This window comes from Esox lucius, chromosome 23 (assembly GCF_011004845.1).
Source record: "Esox lucius isolate fEsoLuc1 chromosome 23, fEsoLuc1.pri, whole genome shotgun sequence".
Lineage (NCBI taxonomy): Eukaryota > Metazoa > Chordata > Actinopteri > Esociformes > Esocidae > Esox > Esox lucius.
Genome location: NC_047591.1, coordinates 7,471,261 through 7,489,573, shown reverse-complemented (window position 1 = coordinate 7,489,573; position 18,313 = coordinate 7,471,261). Strand labels below are relative to the sequence as shown.

The 18,313-nt window shown below is 43.1% G+C and overlaps 1 protein-coding gene across 1 annotated transcript; it reads left to right on the top strand.

Moving 5' to 3' along the window:
- Positions 1 to 843: 843 nt before the first annotated feature.
- tnpo3 (transportin 3) lies at positions 844 to 17,754 on the top strand. Its single transcript, XM_013140121.4, has 23 exons — positions 844 to 1,140; positions 4,441 to 4,641; positions 4,994 to 5,067; positions 5,473 to 5,629; positions 9,093 to 9,236; positions 9,453 to 9,628; positions 9,888 to 10,026; positions 10,140 to 10,286; positions 10,505 to 10,612; positions 11,023 to 11,114; positions 11,218 to 11,357; positions 11,876 to 12,067; positions 12,227 to 12,318; positions 12,440 to 12,516; positions 12,640 to 12,700; positions 12,954 to 13,094; positions 13,615 to 13,731; positions 13,839 to 13,933; positions 14,515 to 14,671; positions 14,820 to 14,987; positions 15,858 to 15,970; positions 16,659 to 16,750; positions 16,892 to 17,754. The coding sequence occupies exons 1-22, from the start codon at positions 1,027 to 1,029 to the stop codon at positions 16,717 to 16,719; spliced, it is 2,766 nt and encodes a 921-aa protein (XP_012995575.1). The 5' UTR covers positions 844 to 1,026; the 3' UTR covers positions 16,720 to 16,750; positions 16,892 to 17,754.
- The last annotated feature ends 559 nt before the right edge of the window (positions 17,755 to 18,313 follow it).

The following is an 18,313-nucleotide window of genomic DNA, read 5'->3' as shown; positions in this document are numbered from 1 at the left end:
TAAAATTGTCTGCATCTGATGAACAGCACAAGGTGATTTGTATTTATATATAATTTTAAAGTTTTTATAGTGTTCTTTTTTTATATTGTTGTCTTTTATTTGAATTCCATTGGACGGGTCATCCTCAAAAGTGAGAATTGGTTCCCAAATGTGACCTAACTGGTAAAATAACAGTTTAATAAAATGAACCAGGGGCACATGCCAATCAGGAGCATGTGAAACAAGACTGGGTCCATGAGAACCATTCAGAAAGCGAGACAAGGGGGTGATGGGCCAACTTACAGTATGAAGAGAAGTTGAAATCAATGTAATGTATTTTTTGTCAGACCTTGTCCAGATGGAACTGAAGGATTTTGAGTACAACAGGGTAAAGACATTTAATTAGGTTTAGCTGTTTTGTATAACAGCAAGAGAATAGCATCCACATGATACACAAATAGAGAAAGTGGATTGGGCCTCTCTTGTAAGTCCCAGTGTGGGCCCCCATTCCATACGTATCTGAATATATTGGATAGGGATAAATATATACAAATATAATTTATAGAACGTAGAATTTATTAAATTGAGACTCGATTTCTATTATTGATATTTGCATGTTTTCATACAACCCAGGTAGATGGCTGAAAAACCTTTCCAAAATGTTTGAGTCGAATGCTTGGTTACATATTCACTGAGAATCTTAACTGAGAATACTCAATTTGGTTCTTACAAACCGCCTGTATAGTTCTAAATCATAACTACGAATAAAATAAATAAGTTGTGTCTCGTTTTTTTGTTCGTTTAAATAAAAGAGTAAAGAGAGACCCGCCCATTTTTTGGAAGTACACTTTTTAGTTCCTGTGTCTGTATTTCTAGACGGATGCGTTTGTCGTCGACACACACGGGGATCCTGTGTGCTATTGAGATGGCGGTCGGAACAGCGAGCGCAAGGAACGAATAAATATTACCCCGTCTAACCATAACCTGTGGAACTTGTAGCGCTCTCATATTCACCCTAAATTGTAACCCACAAAGTAGCATAGCGCTATGGAGAAACCGACAGTCGCTCTCGTATATCAAGCCGTGCAGGCTCTTTATCATGATCCGGACCCCGCCGGTAAAGAGCGAGCCTCGGTGTGGCTGGGGGAGCTACAGAGATCGGTAAGTAAACTGGAGAGATGGGGGACATGGAATGGGCCTAGAAAAAGACACTACTTGGCAGCTCGTGCGAGGCCGAAAGCAATACATTGCATCAACGTTAATAGTTAGATAATACAACAGCCAGAGATGCATTTTGTGTACGCTAAACCCACAACGAATGAATGAATAACGTTATACGGATTCACACGCTACCTACCAGCTTGCCAACTAGCATGACCGAGCTAACTAGATAAGTTAACTAGATTGCTCGTTAGCATTAGCCTCACCGTTCCTCGCTTCCACCAGCCCAGTGGCTATCAGTAGCTTTCTTTACAGAAGTATTAACTCGCGCCAATGACAGTAACTTGAGGACCAGAACACAAGACGGGCGCGAGACTGGGTTGATAGTTAGCATTCCAATTCTTAATAGCGAAGTTGCAGTTTTAGCTACATATGGCTAAATTGACTAGCGGGGCGTGTTGTCTTGCTAGCTTAGCTAAATGTTAGCGGACAAGCTAACTATATTCCGAGAGGCTTTGATTTCAAGTTAGTCAGCTAACGTTAGCTTAGCTACACGCAGAACTTCCATTTATGTGTACAATGTTGGGTAAACAGTACGTGTCTAATCACGTTTACTGTTGTTGGTGTTTAGGCGTTAGACATTTTGTTTCCGTATTTGTTAGATTTTTCCTCCCAAGGGTTCCCATCGCATCGTTCTGGTTTCCGCATATTCATTGGTTAACGGTCGTTTCTGCGTTTAGCTCCCGCAGGAAATCCAATAATTTCTGTCGTATTTAAAACATCAATGATTAAACGTGTTGCTAAATGTTTATTTTTACTAACTTGAGAACTTATTCTTATTATTGTTATATAGTAAAAAGCGAGTGCTTATTTGTCCTGTTGCACACGGATATGTTTGTGCAACGCTTTTGGTGTTCTTTATTTTGGTGTGCGCGTATCCCAACTTGCTTTAAACTGCAGTAGTACTGTAGTGTTGGTCACAGCCAGAGATCAGCCTTGGTATAAATATATATGATCATAGCCTTTACATCAACTCAAAACACCCTTTCTACCTAACTGGAGAAAAAGATGACGTCCTTTGTGAACTATTTCAGTGTCTGTATTTAATATAATCAATTCAAATCCAAGATTCTCCAATGTCCACAGTTCAGCCTATCTTTCAGCGTTAGATCATGTTATTTCATTTTTCACTAGGGTGTCTCATGTTATTCAACCTCGCTATCTGTATCATATCTGCTGATACTGGCAGGGTATAAAACATGGTGAAATGTACTGTTGTTTGACTGTAGTCCCCAAGCAAGTGCAGGTCACCCTGACATTATATCTATTGCCTGTCTCCAAAACTTAACCACAGATGAACAGTACCAGAAAAGATGTTGCCATGTCTTTTTGTCCCAGTCTACACTGTTCCATGCCCCAAAGGCTAATCAGTGTTTTGTAGTATAGAAAATCTTCATTTGAAACCCATCAGTTTCTATGTCATAGTTGACTGTGTACAGCAGCAATTAAATGTAAGTGCCTTGCTAAAGGGCATATAAGTACTCTTGTTGGTTGAGGGATTCAAAAAAGTAATATTTTGATTAGTAGGAGATAGCTGATTCACACTTTAGACATGCAACGTCTTGAGTTCACTGTCACTCTGGCATCTGAGGGTCTAATTTGGGAGAGCAGGAGCCATCTAAATGATGAACTGTGTGTGCTGTCAGTACTGTTGACAGCCCCCCCACACTGCCCCCGGGCTGCCAGGACATAATGGACTTCTGCGTAAGGTGCTTGCCCATTTCACTTTATTATATAAATTCCAATGCATATCTTATCAGGGTTTCATATACCATGGAAGATCTAACTACTTGTTTAGCGCGACAAGCTCTTAAGTTACAATATCACATTGTTATTGAAGGGAGCTGTGTTTAGCTATTTGGTTTATGTATATGCCTATTTCCTTTGGGTCAGGTACAGGAATATCAATTAAAGCGGTTTATTTACATGTCAGTGCTAACACATGGTAAACTAATTAAATATGTCAGGGGAGTTTTTACAAAGGACTGCTGTTTTATTCAAATACATTATTTTACATATGAGCACTGTTTCCCACTGGCAATTTTTTCTTCTGCGGTTGCAAACAAATTTTAGTGGGAGCAGAGGGGGTTGTTGCACAGGTAGGTAGCGGTGTTGCTAAATAGTGTGAATTATAGGGTTGCACATGCTTTTACCATGTATTTATTTGGAGAAAAAATAATTTACGGTTTGTGTGGGTGACCCTAAATAATGACCACAACATGCTCTTGATTTTCTGATGCCACACTTCTTTCTTCCTGGTATCAAATAATGTAAACCATACCATTATGCCATTCAGAAAAAAAAATATTTCAGTTATCAGTGCACTAACTACGGTACCCAATTTGAAAATATATAAGCAAATTATTTGACCTCACAGTGATAATATTACACAATCTTTAGATAGATCTGAAGTACATGTTTTAATTGACATTGCTTTGCCAGTGACAACACTGTTTTGGTGAGCTGTCATTGATAATAACATTAATTTAGGGTGTGTCGCAAAACCAAACATGGCTGCATTGTTGTGGGCAAAGTTTGTATTTAAACCAAATGGAAAAAGGCGAGTCCAATAACTTTGAAGCAATTCGTCGGCTTTGCTGCAGAATTTAGATTGCAGTAGATTTATCCAAAGAAATGGTAATAGAAACCAATGCTACAACTAGTTAATTATTTTGAATCATTGTTGGATAATTTGCGTTTGAGGACGTTTGATTCTCGAAGCAACTTTGTCTTTGACCTGCCTGATGTGTGGCCCGGCTCATGGCTCTCATTTACAATCCTGCTTGTTTGGTTTCACAAGTTGTATTTATTAAATTTCTTCTGTAATGTTTTTCTGCAACAAAATAATTCATAAAATGTTGTTGGAGCTAAGGTAATCTTTTAGCAGCAAAAGGCCATTGCTGCTATATGAACAAGAGGGCCATACTGGGGGACTTTGCTTCAGTGGTTCAAAACACCAATGATCATACACTTCCACTTTTTGTGACTGAGTTTTGTTGTATTCTTAGCCACATAGATAATTGTATTTTTTTCCTCATTCAGAGCTTCAATATCTCCATACAAAAAATTATATTGAGATCCAATTTTTGGTAGTTGCTGTAAGGAGTTGTGTTTCCTGTTTTCCCTTCAGTTTTGTCAATTATTTCAGGGTATCCCATGCAGGCAATTTGGCGTAGTTATCCCTATCTTGTCTGAATAATGTTGGTGTAACGAGTTGCTCCCTTTCCTTTCTTCCTGTAGATGTACGCTTGGGAGATGGCAGACCAGCTCCTTCAGCTGAAGCAGGATGTGGAGTCCTGTTACTTTGCTGCCCAGACCATGAAGATGAAGATCCAGACATCGTTCTACGAACTCCCGCCTGAGACCCACATTGCCCTCAGAGACTCACTGCTCTCACACATACAAAGCCTCAAAGACCTCTCCCCCATCATAGTCACCCAGGTAATGTTCACGACCAGGCCCATTTGGACCCAGGTTTCGCCCCCCCCCACCAGGTTATTTCTTGAGTGTCTGTCAACTTTCACCCAGTGACCTCCTAACACCCTGGTATCTCCAGTTTATACACCTTAAACCCCCTAACTCACCAGGAATATCCCACTGCCTGTCTAAATGTACCAATGGCATACCAAGATTCAGTAGAATCCTTGCGTTCCTCCCTGAGTGGCAGGACAGTAATTTTAGTAGTCTTGGTCATATAAAATGGTACTTAACAGACTTCTATGATTTCAAATGTATTCACACATTTTCTGTCTTCACAAGTAGTTCCTGTTTTCTCAATTGTCTCCACTTTTAGCTAGCTCTGGCCATTGCAGACCTTGCCCTTCAGATGGCTTCCTGGAAGGGCTGTGTCCACACTCTTATTGAAAAGTAAGACCTGGGGGTTTCTATCAAGTGCAATGTCATGAAAATAGTGTGTAGTTTGGAACATGTAAAGGAACTTGGGATCTCCATCGTTTAGAAGTAATCTGACAAACCCATGTTTTCTGTCACCCTAGCTATAGATTAAAGCCTGTTGCAAATCTATCAAGTTTATTTTAACTGTGTCCTTTCTACAGCAGTTGACCCAGATTTCTTATACTGATACCTAGCCTAAAACGGCTATTAGCGACCAATACGATGTTGGAAGCATAGTGACTTGGAACAACCTAGTATCAGAGGTGCTTGGCTCCCTGGGATGGCCAGTCGTCTTCTAGCTGTGTGGTTGCTCAGTTGCTAATAACTGACTGTTGCTGTCTCCCTCCCATTCTCTCTGACCCATACTTCCTTTCCCAGGTACAGCAATGATGTAAGCTCAATGACGTTTCTGATAGAGATCCTCACAGTCCTTCCCGAAGAGGTCCACAGCCGCTCCTTACGCATCGGAGCCAATCGCAGGACAGAGATCATTGAGGACCTGGCATACTACTCTAGCACCGTGGTCACTCTACTGGTGAGAGATCTGAGAGTAACACACACACTCACGCCGTCCCAGTCTGTCTTTCTGTCCGCTGTAACCTAGCATCACTAAAATATTAGCTTATTTAACCCACCTGATTAGGCTAGTCTAAATTGGAACACCCCCCACCGTTTACCCCCCTTTCTGGATAAGCGTAGATCCCATGGGTTCCACCTCATTATAAAACTTTGGTACAGGCTCATTGGCAGGACTCCACTTGCAAATCAGACTGCCCCTTCACGCCTATACTTTTGAATGATGTTTTGCACTGTCACATCACTGTACCTGCCAGTGTGCTTGGCCATGCAAAGGAGAGTGATGATCGGATTGGGTAACTCACTACAGCATTTATTAACTAGTGCCCTCTAGGGCTGCACGATTAATCCTATTGAAATTGATTTTTGAACATGCGTGATTTCTAAACTGCAGAAAGCTGGCTTTTTGGCCTCAATCAAAATAATTATTTTTACTGGTTTGCCACCTTCACTATAATATTATTTGGATACATTTTATTAGGAGTTGATTTCAGGATCTGTTTGCCTACTTAAATAATAATAATATTTTATTAATATAAAGGTTGGAGCCTGACAAGCATACGGCACCATCGTGTCAGTCAACACATCTACAAGCACTCTAACTAAACGTCTTCCCCTACCTTTTTAAGACAATAAACATTTACCAATCAAATGTCCAGCTTTATGTCTCGAATCGGTCAATCAAACTACAATATTGTTCTGATCATTCGTTGCCAAAAAGAATCAATCTTCTGTTGTTTGGGAATATTTTGGGTTCCAGAGAGATGTCACAAACTAATGTAATATGCGGAACCTGTAAGACGGTGGTAGAACCGCATGTGGCATCACAACAAACATATTTCAACACGAGACAGTGCCATGGGGACTTGCATGAAAAATGTGTGGCCAAGTAGTCTCTGGACAAAACCAAAAATACATTGCAGGCCCAGCCAAACAATCATCAATAAACAGGGTGGTGGAAATGTTTTATGATGGGGGTGCAGGGTTTTCTATTTTAATGTGCATATTAGTAGAGTTGTAATGTATCTCTAAATATGCACAGCCATACCAATATATGATGGATTGATAAACCACAGGTCATTTTTTATTAGACTATAGCTAAAGTGGAAAAATACAGAAGAAACAATCTAACAAAATTATCCTTTATGCTTTAGAAAAACGTTGCCTACAGGCTATAAACATTGACAAAAGCAGATCTTCCCTCTTGAAAAACGGGTCGGAGACATTCGCAAATGACAGGAAGTGCAGTAATACAAAAAATCATACAAATATTTAACAAATTTTTTTTAAGGCTGATCATTTTTTTATTAATTGAATTCGTAAGCGTTCCCAAAAGTGGATCATCAGATTTTTTTTTGGTTTACATGTTCGGACAAAATACTTTTTTATCTTGGAGCAGCTGAGGCAGGGTGCTGTCGCACCACACGCATCCCTTCTTTTGGAAGTGTAAATCAATATGAGAAGAGCTCACCGAGACAAAGAAATAACAGAGCCAATCACACATTATTTAGCCAAAGACCTGCTCTTAACCACTTCAAAAGGACATGTTAATCTTGATCATATATCAAATGACAATCGCAAATCAAATCGCGTTATCTAGCAAAAAAAATTTGCAATCGCAATACGATTTTTGTCTATCGTGCAGCCCTTCTGCCCACCTCACAAGACGACTGCACAAAGTGGTCTGAGGCTGACACAAATGTAGGTATGGTAATTAAATGTGTTGTGAGCAAAAGAGTTTGCTTGGTTAAAAGATTTGATGTGGACTTTTTTTGGCCCTGATGCTTTTTCTATAGTCTGAGTAAACAGGCTCATGTTGTCAAACCTTGAGACCTATTCATAGAAACCCAACAAAGAATGCATAATGGCACAATTTATAATCAACATTGACAGACACTGTTACGAATCATGTCCTTTCTCTGTGTGAACTTCCTTGTAGACAGTGAGAGCAACAAATAACCTTAGTGTGCCGTGACTGGAAGAGTCACAACCTTTCTCTATTCAGTGCTACTAGTAGTTAGATCCTGCCCATTTCTTGACAGATGGTTGATCTAGCCAATGTAGTTGTTTAGAGATCTCCTGGCAGCTGATGACTGTTCCTTTTAGATTCTGAAAGTAACAAGTGCCTAGTGTGATAACCTTTACAGTCTGACTGCTCAGACAGTATAAGCTCTAACACAAAGCATGTGGACACTTTGCATATGAAGGCATTAATGCATCAAATCAAACAGTACATATTCATTAATCATAATCATTGTATTTGGTACATTGCTTGATCAAATGAAGTGAGAATTGGCCCACTGTATTGAGTGGGCCAATTCTCACTTCATTTGATCAAGCAATGTACCAAATACAATGATTATGATTAAGCGATATGTACTGTTTGATTTGATGCATTAATGCCTTCGTGGCTATCTCTGAAGAAATGTAATTAAAATGTTCCTTTAATTATATTGAATAGCTGTGTAACAGGGTTTCAGTTAGTAAAATGTGGTGCTTGGTATTTCACAAATTTTTCTCTAGCAGACATGATGTGGTTGTGCATATGGATTGAGTGTATAACCATTTATGGTGCTCAGAATGACTAACATCACATTTAGGTAATGGTAATTGTTCTGAAAAGAGTAGAAACAAGCCTTGAAACAAAAAAAAGTTCACAATGTTTTTACCCCAAATACTAAAAGGATCCTGATATAGAACTGTGCCATTGTGCATATCTTACTAAACTTTAAACCATCTCAAGTAGCCTCTATTCCCAAACCTTACCAAATAATTATTTACCTTTTAGGCTTTATTCCCCAAATAAAGCATGTAACATACATCTTCAATATCGTTTTTCCATGTTCCTGTCTTAATCTCAGAACTAGAAACCTTTTTGATGAATTATTTATTTCATGATAAGTTACTTATTCCAACTTGCGGCGAAATGTATTGGCCTACTAGCGTATGACAGGAGAGACCAGCTCCAAAGCGTGTAAGATAAAAAGGAAACATTCATTTATGTAAATAAATGTTTTTTATTAATAAACTTTTTGTGGGGTCTTAAACTGTGTTCTTGCCAAAATATATTAGGCTACGGCTTATGAATAATGTCCTACATAATTACCCTGCATGCATTATATTGTCATTACTCTGGCCACATAATAAGAGCAATAATATAAACATATAGATATGTTAGCATGCTAGGCTAGATATAAGGGAAAAACCTGATGGTTCCAAACGCTTTCAGGTGAAATAGTGTGCTTTCACGGCAATGGTGTCAGTCGGGCTTCAATCAGACTATTTGGCCTTTTTTGAACCAGTCTTTCGTTTATTTTATTGGCCAATTGCCTGCTAACAGAAACTCAGCTACATTAAATGCCTTCCCCCATAACTCACTTTATCCCTATAAAAACACTGATTGGTGTGTTTTCTCTCTTTAGGGGTCGTGTGTTGAGAAGACTGGCAGCGATGAGAAGATGCTGATCAAGGTGTTTCGTTGCCTGGGCAGCTGGTTCAACCTGGGCGTCTTGGACAGCAACTTCATGGCAAACAACCAGCTCCTCATGGTCCTCTTCCAAGTGCTGGTATGAGTTTGTCTTGTCTGTCTCCATTACTGATTATTTTCTGCTGTCTCCCTGCCTGTCTGTGTCTCCATTACTGATTATTTTCTGTCCGTGGCATGGGGGCGGGGAGGTCACCAATAATTAATGTGGTTTAGGATGTTGTCCCCTGGTATATATAATGCATGGGTTGCAGCCGCGGAACTCCTCTGACATGGTGCGTCTCCTCTGTTTTGGCAGCAGAGGGATGAGACCTCCACTAACCTGCACGAGGCGGCGTCCGACTGTGTATGTTCAGCCCTGTACGCCATCGAGAACGTGGACGCGCACATGCCCCTGGCCCTTCAGCTCTTCCAGGGCGTCCTCACGCTGGAGACTGCTTATCACATGGCCGTGGCACGGGAAGACCTTGACAAGTATGAACGTACTGCCATCTTCATACATGCACACCAACATCACCAGGACCCTTCTGTTTACTCTTCCTGTCCCAGACCCACGCTTTCTCCTCAGACTCTGCATATGGCTGTGAATATTTATATAAATAGGTGCCTATGCAATGCATTTCGCTCCTCTATCGATGCTATTTGTATTGCAGTTGGACAGCTATGACTTGATTGCGAAGTTATGCCCTCTCGCCCCTTCCCGAATCCAATCCTTTCCCCTGTTCTCTGTCAGAGTGTTGAACTACTGTAGGATCTTCACGGAGCTGTGTGAGACCTTCCTGGAGACGACAGTGAGGAGTCCGGGCCAGGGCATGGGAGACCTGAGGACGCTGGAGCTGCTGCTCATCTGTGCGGGACACCCCCAATATGAGGTACTCAACATGTGATGCGCCCAGATATATAAAACCCATGAAAAATCCTGTCTTCTCTTAACCCAGAACCGTAACCTTATTTGAAGTCTGTTGTGTGTTCTGGTGCGTCTCAGGTCGTGGAGATCTCCTTTAACTTCTGGTATCGTCTGGGAGAGCATCTTTATAAGACCAACGATCCTGCCCTTCACGGCATCTTCAGGCCCTACATCCAGAGACTGCTCCATGGTCTGGCCCGTCACTGCCAGTTAGACCCCGACCATGTAAGTACCCCTTCTCAACCAAGACTGCCCGAAAATTACAGAACATTTTAACATTTTAGTAATTTAGCCGACACTCTTATCTAGAGCAACTTGCAGTTTCATAAAGGCCTCATATCGAACATGAGAATCAGTTGTCAGTGTTTACGTGTCACCCAGTGGTTTAGTAGATCATTTCGCTTTGGCTGTATTCATTCACTCGTCTTTGTGTTGATCCACAGGAGGGAATCCCAGAAGATACAGATGATTTTGGGGAATTCAGGATGCGGGTGTCTGATCTCGTCAAGGATGTAATTTTCCTCGTGGGCTCAATGGAATGTTTCTCCCAGGTAGCCACCATAATGAGATGCAAGTTTATATGCAGCATTTTTTATATGCCTTTTTTGTCTCTTATTACTGTGCTAAAACTCTGGACAACACACCTATAATGTAGTTGGACATGGCCTTTTGAAAGTGCGAATGGAGGACAAAGATTTTAATTATACAAAGAAAATGCACTGGCTATGATGTGACTCTGTCACTTGAGTCATTGTTCCCTTAACTATGCAATTATGAATATTTGGGCAGTGTGAAACTTCTGTCATGTGCATATTTAAACTAGATTTGTCCAACTTCAGTAGGCCTGTTCTCCAGTCTTTTAGTTGTCTAATAAGAACCACAAAGACAAACAGCTGCCAAAAAAGACCATTCCGATGATGTCATTGAGATTAAATTACCGTCCGCCTTCTCTTTCCTCCAGTTGTACTCTACTCTAAAAGAAGGGAACCCTCCCTGGGAGGTGACTGAGGCTGTTCTCTTCATCATGGCGGCCATCGCCAAAAGTGTAGACCCGTGAGTGTCCCCCGACCCTGTCGATAGAACTGTGATATGTATGTGACCAATACTTTCTCAAACGGGGGTGTGTGTGTAACGTGTAAATATTTCATCCTGGCAGTGAGAACAACCCTACCCTGACAGAGGTTTTGGAGCAGGTGGTCCTGCTCCCGGAGACAGTCCACATCGCCGTGCGCTACACCAGCATCGAGCTGGTGGGGGAGATGAGCGAGGTTGTTGACCGCAACCCACGCTTTTTAGGTTGGTTCATGTTGCGTTCAATAGCTTAGCGCCTCAGAGGTTTAATCCAAGGGTTGGAAATTGATGAGAACGTTATAATCCGATATGTCAACGTGATATAATCATCCGAGTTTCTACCAATCTATTTGAAATGCGTGTTTCTTTCTATGCAAGTGAAAGTCCTGAAATCAGGAAGTTCCTTTTTAAAAAGATTCTGATAGAGAATCGCTGAAGTTTTTATATTTAGAAAGATACTGTCCAAGAATGAGGGTATGTTGTCATAGGCAATAATTCAATATTGAACAACTTCTTCATTTGTGTGCGAGTGTACAGCATCCCCTGTTTTGAAGCACATTACTATTTCCTTGTCATTCCTCTTTCCTTCCTGTGTCATATGTGTGTGCCACACTTGTTCCGAATGTGTACTTCTGTCGTGCCTGTGTCTGCCCCCCCCCGCCCACCCGACCGCCCCACCCCCTCTGTCTCCGTTGGCTGTATACTGGATGTGTGTATGACCTCAGCGCCCCTCTTTGTCACAGACCCTGTGCTGAACTACCTAATGAAGGGCTTGAGGGAGAAGCCCCTGGCGTCCGTAGCGGCCAAGGCCATCCACAACATCTGCTCGGTGTGTCGGGACCACATGGCCCAGCACTTCCAGGGCCTGCTGGACATCGCTCGGGCCCTCGACTCCTTCGCCTTGTCCACCGAGGCCGCCGTGGGCCTCCTTAAAGGTAACGTCGTGCCTCCCTCCATTCCACTCTTTCCGGCCTGCCTTTGAACTCTTCGGCTCTCCTGGGTCAATGTTCGGCCGTTTGTCTGTTTCTGTTGTGTTTTTGAGCTGTGCCTAGCGGCGTTGCTCTGCCGCCATGGTAACTGTGGTTGTCTTGCAGGTACCGCCCTGGTCCTTGCCCGGCTGCCCCTGGATAAGATCGCTGAGTGTTTGAGTGACCTGTGCGCCGTTCAGGTCATGGCCCTCAAAAAGGTGTGTTTGTGTCTGGCTCTGATTTAGCGGTGTGTGTTGTTCCGTTGAAGACGTGTGAAGATTTTTGTCACCGGTTCACAAGGGTCGCTAACAGGTCGTCTTGTTTGTCTCCAATCATCAGCTTCTCTCCCAGAACCCGAGCAACGGGAAAGCCGCTGACCCCACCGTCTGGCTGGACAGACTAGCAGTCATCTTTCGGTATGCCCCTCCCAACATGACAAATGATTTTATGGAATTAGATTGCACAGTTCGTGAAGCGTCTTATGTAGTCATACTGATATGATGGTTTCCTTGAAATGCGTGTACTGTGATTCTCCCCAGACACACAAACCCCATTGTAGAGAACGGACAGACACACCCATGTCAGAAAGTCATCCAGGAGGTAAATCAGCTGATCCTTATTTTAATATTTTTTTTTTTTTTTAATTACAGTTTCTGACAAAGCGTCTATTGATCCACTGCATACAAGCTGCCTTGTTTAAACCATTGATTTTACTTAATGCAACTATTTTAGGACTCCCAGGGGGTCTAGTTTAGTTTTCTGCTGCCTTGAACTTGATGAAATGGCATACATTAACCCCCTTCACAAGTGGTAAATATAACCATCTATGTTCTGATTGCTTGGTTGTTTCTAGATCTGGCCAGTCCTGTCAGAGACTCTGAACACCCACCAGGCTGATAACCGCATCGTGGAGCGCTGCTGTCGCTGTCTGCGGTTTGCTGTGCGCTGCGTGGGAAAAGGATCTGCGTCTCTACTACAGCCCCTAGTTACACAGGTAAGGGTCCCTGGGATATGACACACCTCATAAATGGGACCCATGTTGGTTTGAGTCTGTTGTGAAAACAAAGTCAGTCACCACTGGGTGTGTTTTGGGCAGCTGTTGACTAGAGAAAAACTTTGAGCAAAATTTAATATGATAAAGGATATGGTAAAAACCAGCGACTCCGCTATCTCTGGGTACGAGGAAGGTTTGTCTCTTAATCTCTGTCTGAAAAAGTTGGGAGGTTGTGTAATATGAGTTTAGCTTCACAGGGGTAATGTTCGCTAGTGACAAATTGCAGATGGTGGTGTACGGGCACAATGCTTTCATAGTAAGGCTGAGAATTTCCAGGGACCTCACAATACTATGATACTGATACTTGTATTGGGAATCTGTACTTAGATTTTATATCTACTTCTCCAGAAGTCAGCAGAGAGGCGTGTGATAAATGGTTGACATTGGACCACTTTTGGTTGGTCTCCCGGTGGGTGATTGTGTACCTCGTAATGCTCATAATGCTGACGTGTCGTTTCAGATGGTCAGTGTGTATCAGGTGTATCCCCACTCCTGCTTCCTATACCTGGGCAGCATCCTGGTGGATGAGTACGGCATGGAGGAGGGCTGCCGACAGGGTCTACTGGACATGCTACAGGTAAAACGCAAACCGGATTGTAACCCATTAACAAGTGCTCATGGCAAAATGTGTGGCTTGTTTGGTACTGGTTTAGAATTGACTTTGTCCCTCATCTCTCCCTGTAGGCTCTGTGTATGCCCACCTTCCAGTTGTTGGAGCAGCCCAACGGCCTCCGTAACCACCCAGACACAGTGGACGACCTCTTCAGACTAGCAACAAGGTATAATGAACTAAACCACAGGAAGAGGCACCTTGCTCCTGTAATTAGTTCACTTAATTTTAACTTGCACTTAAGCACACTGTGGTTATTAAATTCACGTTATGTTTTGAAAATGGTGCAAGGATCAAATTCATTGCATTTTGTTTTCATTTGTGTAAAAAACACTGACCTCTTTCTGTGGTCATTATCTACTTAAGATTTACACATACTGGCAGCCATGACAATTTGGTTTGCTTAGAACCAGTAAACAGGAAGTACTTCCCCTTATCAGCCAGTCTTTCTAGGGTTTGAAGTCTTGATTGGAACTAAATCCTGCTGTTTATCCAGAACCTCTTAGGTCAAAGTGTGCCTTCTAAACTCTTCACGGTCTTAAGTACAGCCTATGGATTTTAGGGAGATCCACCCTCTAGATCTCTAGAATTCAGGTCCTTGCAGTGTCAGTCCAGTGGGCTTTCCCCAACTGGCAAGAATGTAAAAAACCTGCCTCTAGTCTTTACCGGGAACCTGAGGAGGGGATAGTTGTTTTACAGCATCAGTGTTTGATGTCTTTTCCTGACCCCCTGTCCTCTCGCTGTCAACAGGTTTGTCCAGCGCAGTCCCGTCACTCTGCTCAGCAGCGGCATCATCGTCCACATCATCCAGTGTGCCATCGCTGCCACCACGCTGGACCACCGGGACGCCAACTGCAGCGTCATGAAGTTTGTTCGAGACCTCATCCACACGGGCGTCAGCAATGACGTGAGTCACTCCCGACCAACAGTTCAGGCGTTTCCACGGGCACGCTTGGTCGTTTCATATCCCGACAATGCTACGTCGGGCAAGGTTGAGTCACCGCGCTACAGTTTCACCGGTCAAACTGGTGTGTTACTTGCCATTTCTGTTGCAGCACGAGGATGACTTTGAGGTACGGAAGCAGCTGATTGGCCAGGCCATGGAGCAACACGGGCAGCAGTTGGTCACCCAGCTCATGCACACCTGCTGCTTCTGCCTGCCACCTTACACACTCCCCGATGTGGCCGAGGTGCTTTGGGAGATCATGGTGTTCGACAGGCCGGTGAGACACGGACACACACGGACAGACACACACATGGACAGGCACTCTTACATCTTTCACGCCTCACAGTATTTCTAGAATACATTCAGGGTCTTGAGCTGTCATATCATCAGATGGCGCTATGGTAACATCTTTGAATAGGATTTATATTGTCTACCAAACACCTGGTGTTTCTATCTTGGGTGTTCAGACCTACTTTTAAGCTGATACTTAAGCTAATGATTTTTCACTTTGTAGCACCATGCACCTATCAGGTGACTGTAAATTGTATTGTATGAGGCAAAATAAGTAGAAGAATTTTGTTTTCATAGAATTTGCTGATTTTCATATTCAGTTGTTGATTTGAGTTATTTCATGTCTGTCTCACTATACAACACAGCATTTTACCAGACTTATTTTCGAAGACTGTTAAAATTTAGGCCTACATGTTTTGTTCTCTTATAGTAACCTACCTATTTTTGACCAGTACTTTGGTAAAAATGCAAAATATTCATATTTTTACTGTGTGCGCAGAATCACCGTCATACCTTCATTCGCCATGAAATTGATGGCACAATGGTACATTTTTGGTAAATTAGTCAAATTAAATGAGACCGTTAAAGTTTTAGGGACTGATTTTGTCTCTACATATGCCACTTTGACAACAAATTGCCAAAAATCCCAATGTAACAAATTGCCAACAGGTTGTCATACGCATGTCTCCAATCTGAAAAGTGTGTCCAACTGCGGTTTGGGAAGACTACTCAATCTTGCAAAGTTACTTGGGCTCACCATTATTTGTGCTGCAGTCATGGGGAAGTGCACAGCTTAGACAAGCCATAGCATAAGTGGTGGCATGCGTGCTTGTTTGACCGTGCAGATGTTTTCTAGACGTTCTGCCGCTGGCTGGAGAATGCGCTGAAGGGGCTGCCTAAGGAGACGTCGGGTGGCGCTGTGACAGTCACACACAAACAGCTCACAGACTTCCACAAGCAAGTCACCAGGTGAGCACGTGACATCAACCACACCCTTCTCATACACCACAGGTGTGACCCGGGGCGGGCCAACCGATCCGGTCCATTCCCGTCAGGCAGACGTACTATAACAAGCCCCATGCTGACTTACGTTGGTCCAGTTCTCAGGAAACTCTTTACGGCAGTCTTATTACAGCTGTTAGTCAGCTGTTTTCATGCTAGGTGTTTGTCAGGCGTAGCTTGTTGGTTATGATCGGTCGCCTGGCTTACTTGAACAACCTGGAAAACCGGTGGGTGAAACCGTAGGGATTTCCTGCCACAAGTCCGGGCTCGCCTGATAGAATCCCTCGTGCTCCGCACCTCCCTCCCATTCTGTCTCTGAGATTTCAGTGAACCTTGAGGTCACCGTAGGGGTGTTGAGACAACAACCACGAAAGGGATTCCTTTCTTTTCAATTGAATTTAAATTCACTTCAAGAAATTGTTCAATTGCTTTTTCTATATTGTTTAAAAACTCTGAATAACGTTGGCCTTTTTCTTCTGTCTCCCTGCCATCTCCCCCGCCTCTCCCTGCCATCTCCCCCGCCTCTCCCTGCCATCTCCCCCGCCTCTCCGTGTCCATCTCCCCCGCCTCTCCCTGCCATCTCCCCCGCCTCTCCCTGCCATCTCCCCCGCCTCTCCCTGCCATCTCCCCCGCCTCTCCGTGTCCATCTCCCCAGTGCAGAGGAGTGTAAGCAGGTGTGCTGGGCCATACGGGAGTTCACCAGATTGTTCCGATAACCGCGCCCAAAGAGCTCTGCCAGAACACCAGGTAAGTCATCAACACAGAAACCCACACATCCCCAGCACTGGGATCTGCACATTTGCATCTTGAGTTATTATGCTTGATTGAAAAAAAATCTGTCAGTAATCCCTCTTATTTACTTTATATTTTTGTTTCTCTCCCCTTCAGGTTAAATCTTTTGTTGGCGAACATTCAGAGGTGACGGCAAAGAGGCTGAAGACCGCAGCAGACGAGAATCTAAAGGGAACTCCTTATGGACAAATGGGCGGGACTTGGCACTGTGGAAAGCCAATCAAGACGCATCGCTAGGATTGGAGTGACAGGGTGAACCGTGACGAATCGTGCATCGACTTTGGCATGTGAGAAGAGAACCCCCCCCCCCCCCCTTCTGCTCTGTCTCGCTCCCCTGCCTCACTGTCACCTAAGCAACAGGTGGCATGAGGGTTGAAAGAGAGCGTGGCGGGGGCAAGGTCTGAGGAGAAACGAGAATTCACCAACTCGAAGAAAAGAAATGGGATTAGTTCTGCGTCAGTTGGATTTCTACAGGATCCATCTTCAAAAAGAACAAGGAGGAAAAAAAACAAAAAGGATGTGCCTGGTTGCAAATCATAATGCATCAAAAAAAGACTTGTAAGTTTTTAAAAAAATTGAGAAATGATTTATTTTCATGGACGTGTCTTTAGAACTTTAACATGGTCTTGCTGTCGGTGCCATAAAGAAAAATGAATAGCAAACCCATGAGGCCCTTCGTAAAATGCCCGCTACTGCCTTGTGGAGGCATTTAAGAAATGGAAGGGGAATGTGAGATTTGGCGTCACCTTTGACCTTTTTAAACATATTGGCTGGAGTTTTACTGTATCTATTGCCAGGGAAGGAGAGCTGTGACAGGTCGAGTGGGACTCTGGCAGATGGTATCTTTTTTTTTCTTTGTTCCTTCACCTTTGGCATCATCCATTTTTGGGAAAGGCAGACGCCGCCGTTGGCCATGTAGCCATGTTGTGAACAATAAAAACGACTGTGAGGAACAAACATACCCTTGTCTGTGTATCATGTTTTAGAGGTTCGTTCACATCCAAAGACTGCCTCATCCCCACTATCTATCTAGAAGAAACTAGACAAGATGTTCTAGACCAACTGCAGATGTACACACATTGATACTATGCTTTTGATGTGCTGTTTGCCCCCCCCCCCCCCACTCCCTCCTAGATAAGATTTCCAGACATTCAAAAATGCATACAAAAACCATAAGTACAAGCATTTACATTAAGTGCTATTGTGTGTGAATGTAACCAGCGCCACTATCACAACACACATTCAGATGTAAACTTGAACGTGTGCACACAAACCTCTACTCACTCCCTCTGTAGCCACAGTTTGTCAGCTGCCCCATACAAATCCATATTTGGATTGTCTGCTGTGTAGTTTCTGATCAAGTCAAACCAGTTCATATTGAGTTGACAGCCCGCAGGAGAGGCAGGGGTTGTTCTGAATCCTCTAGAATACCTGTGAAATATTATCTGAGGCTTAACTGTCTGGGGATGTTCCTGCTAAGTGTCAATACCAGTAGCACCTTTTGCACCATCTGTATCC

Coding starts and splice junctions, on each gene's coding strand:
- tnpo3 (XM_013140121.4), top strand. CDS start 1,027: ATGGAGAAACCGACAGTCGCTCTCGTATATCAAGCCGTGCAGGCTCTT. Junction 10,287..10,504: donor GCCAGTTAGACCCCGACCAT/GTAAGTACCCCT, acceptor GTTGATCCACAG/GAGGGAATCCCAGAAGATAC. Junction 13,732..13,838: donor GTCTACTGGACATGCTACAG/GTAAAACGCAAA, acceptor CTCTCCCTGTAG/GCTCTGTGTATGCCCACCTT.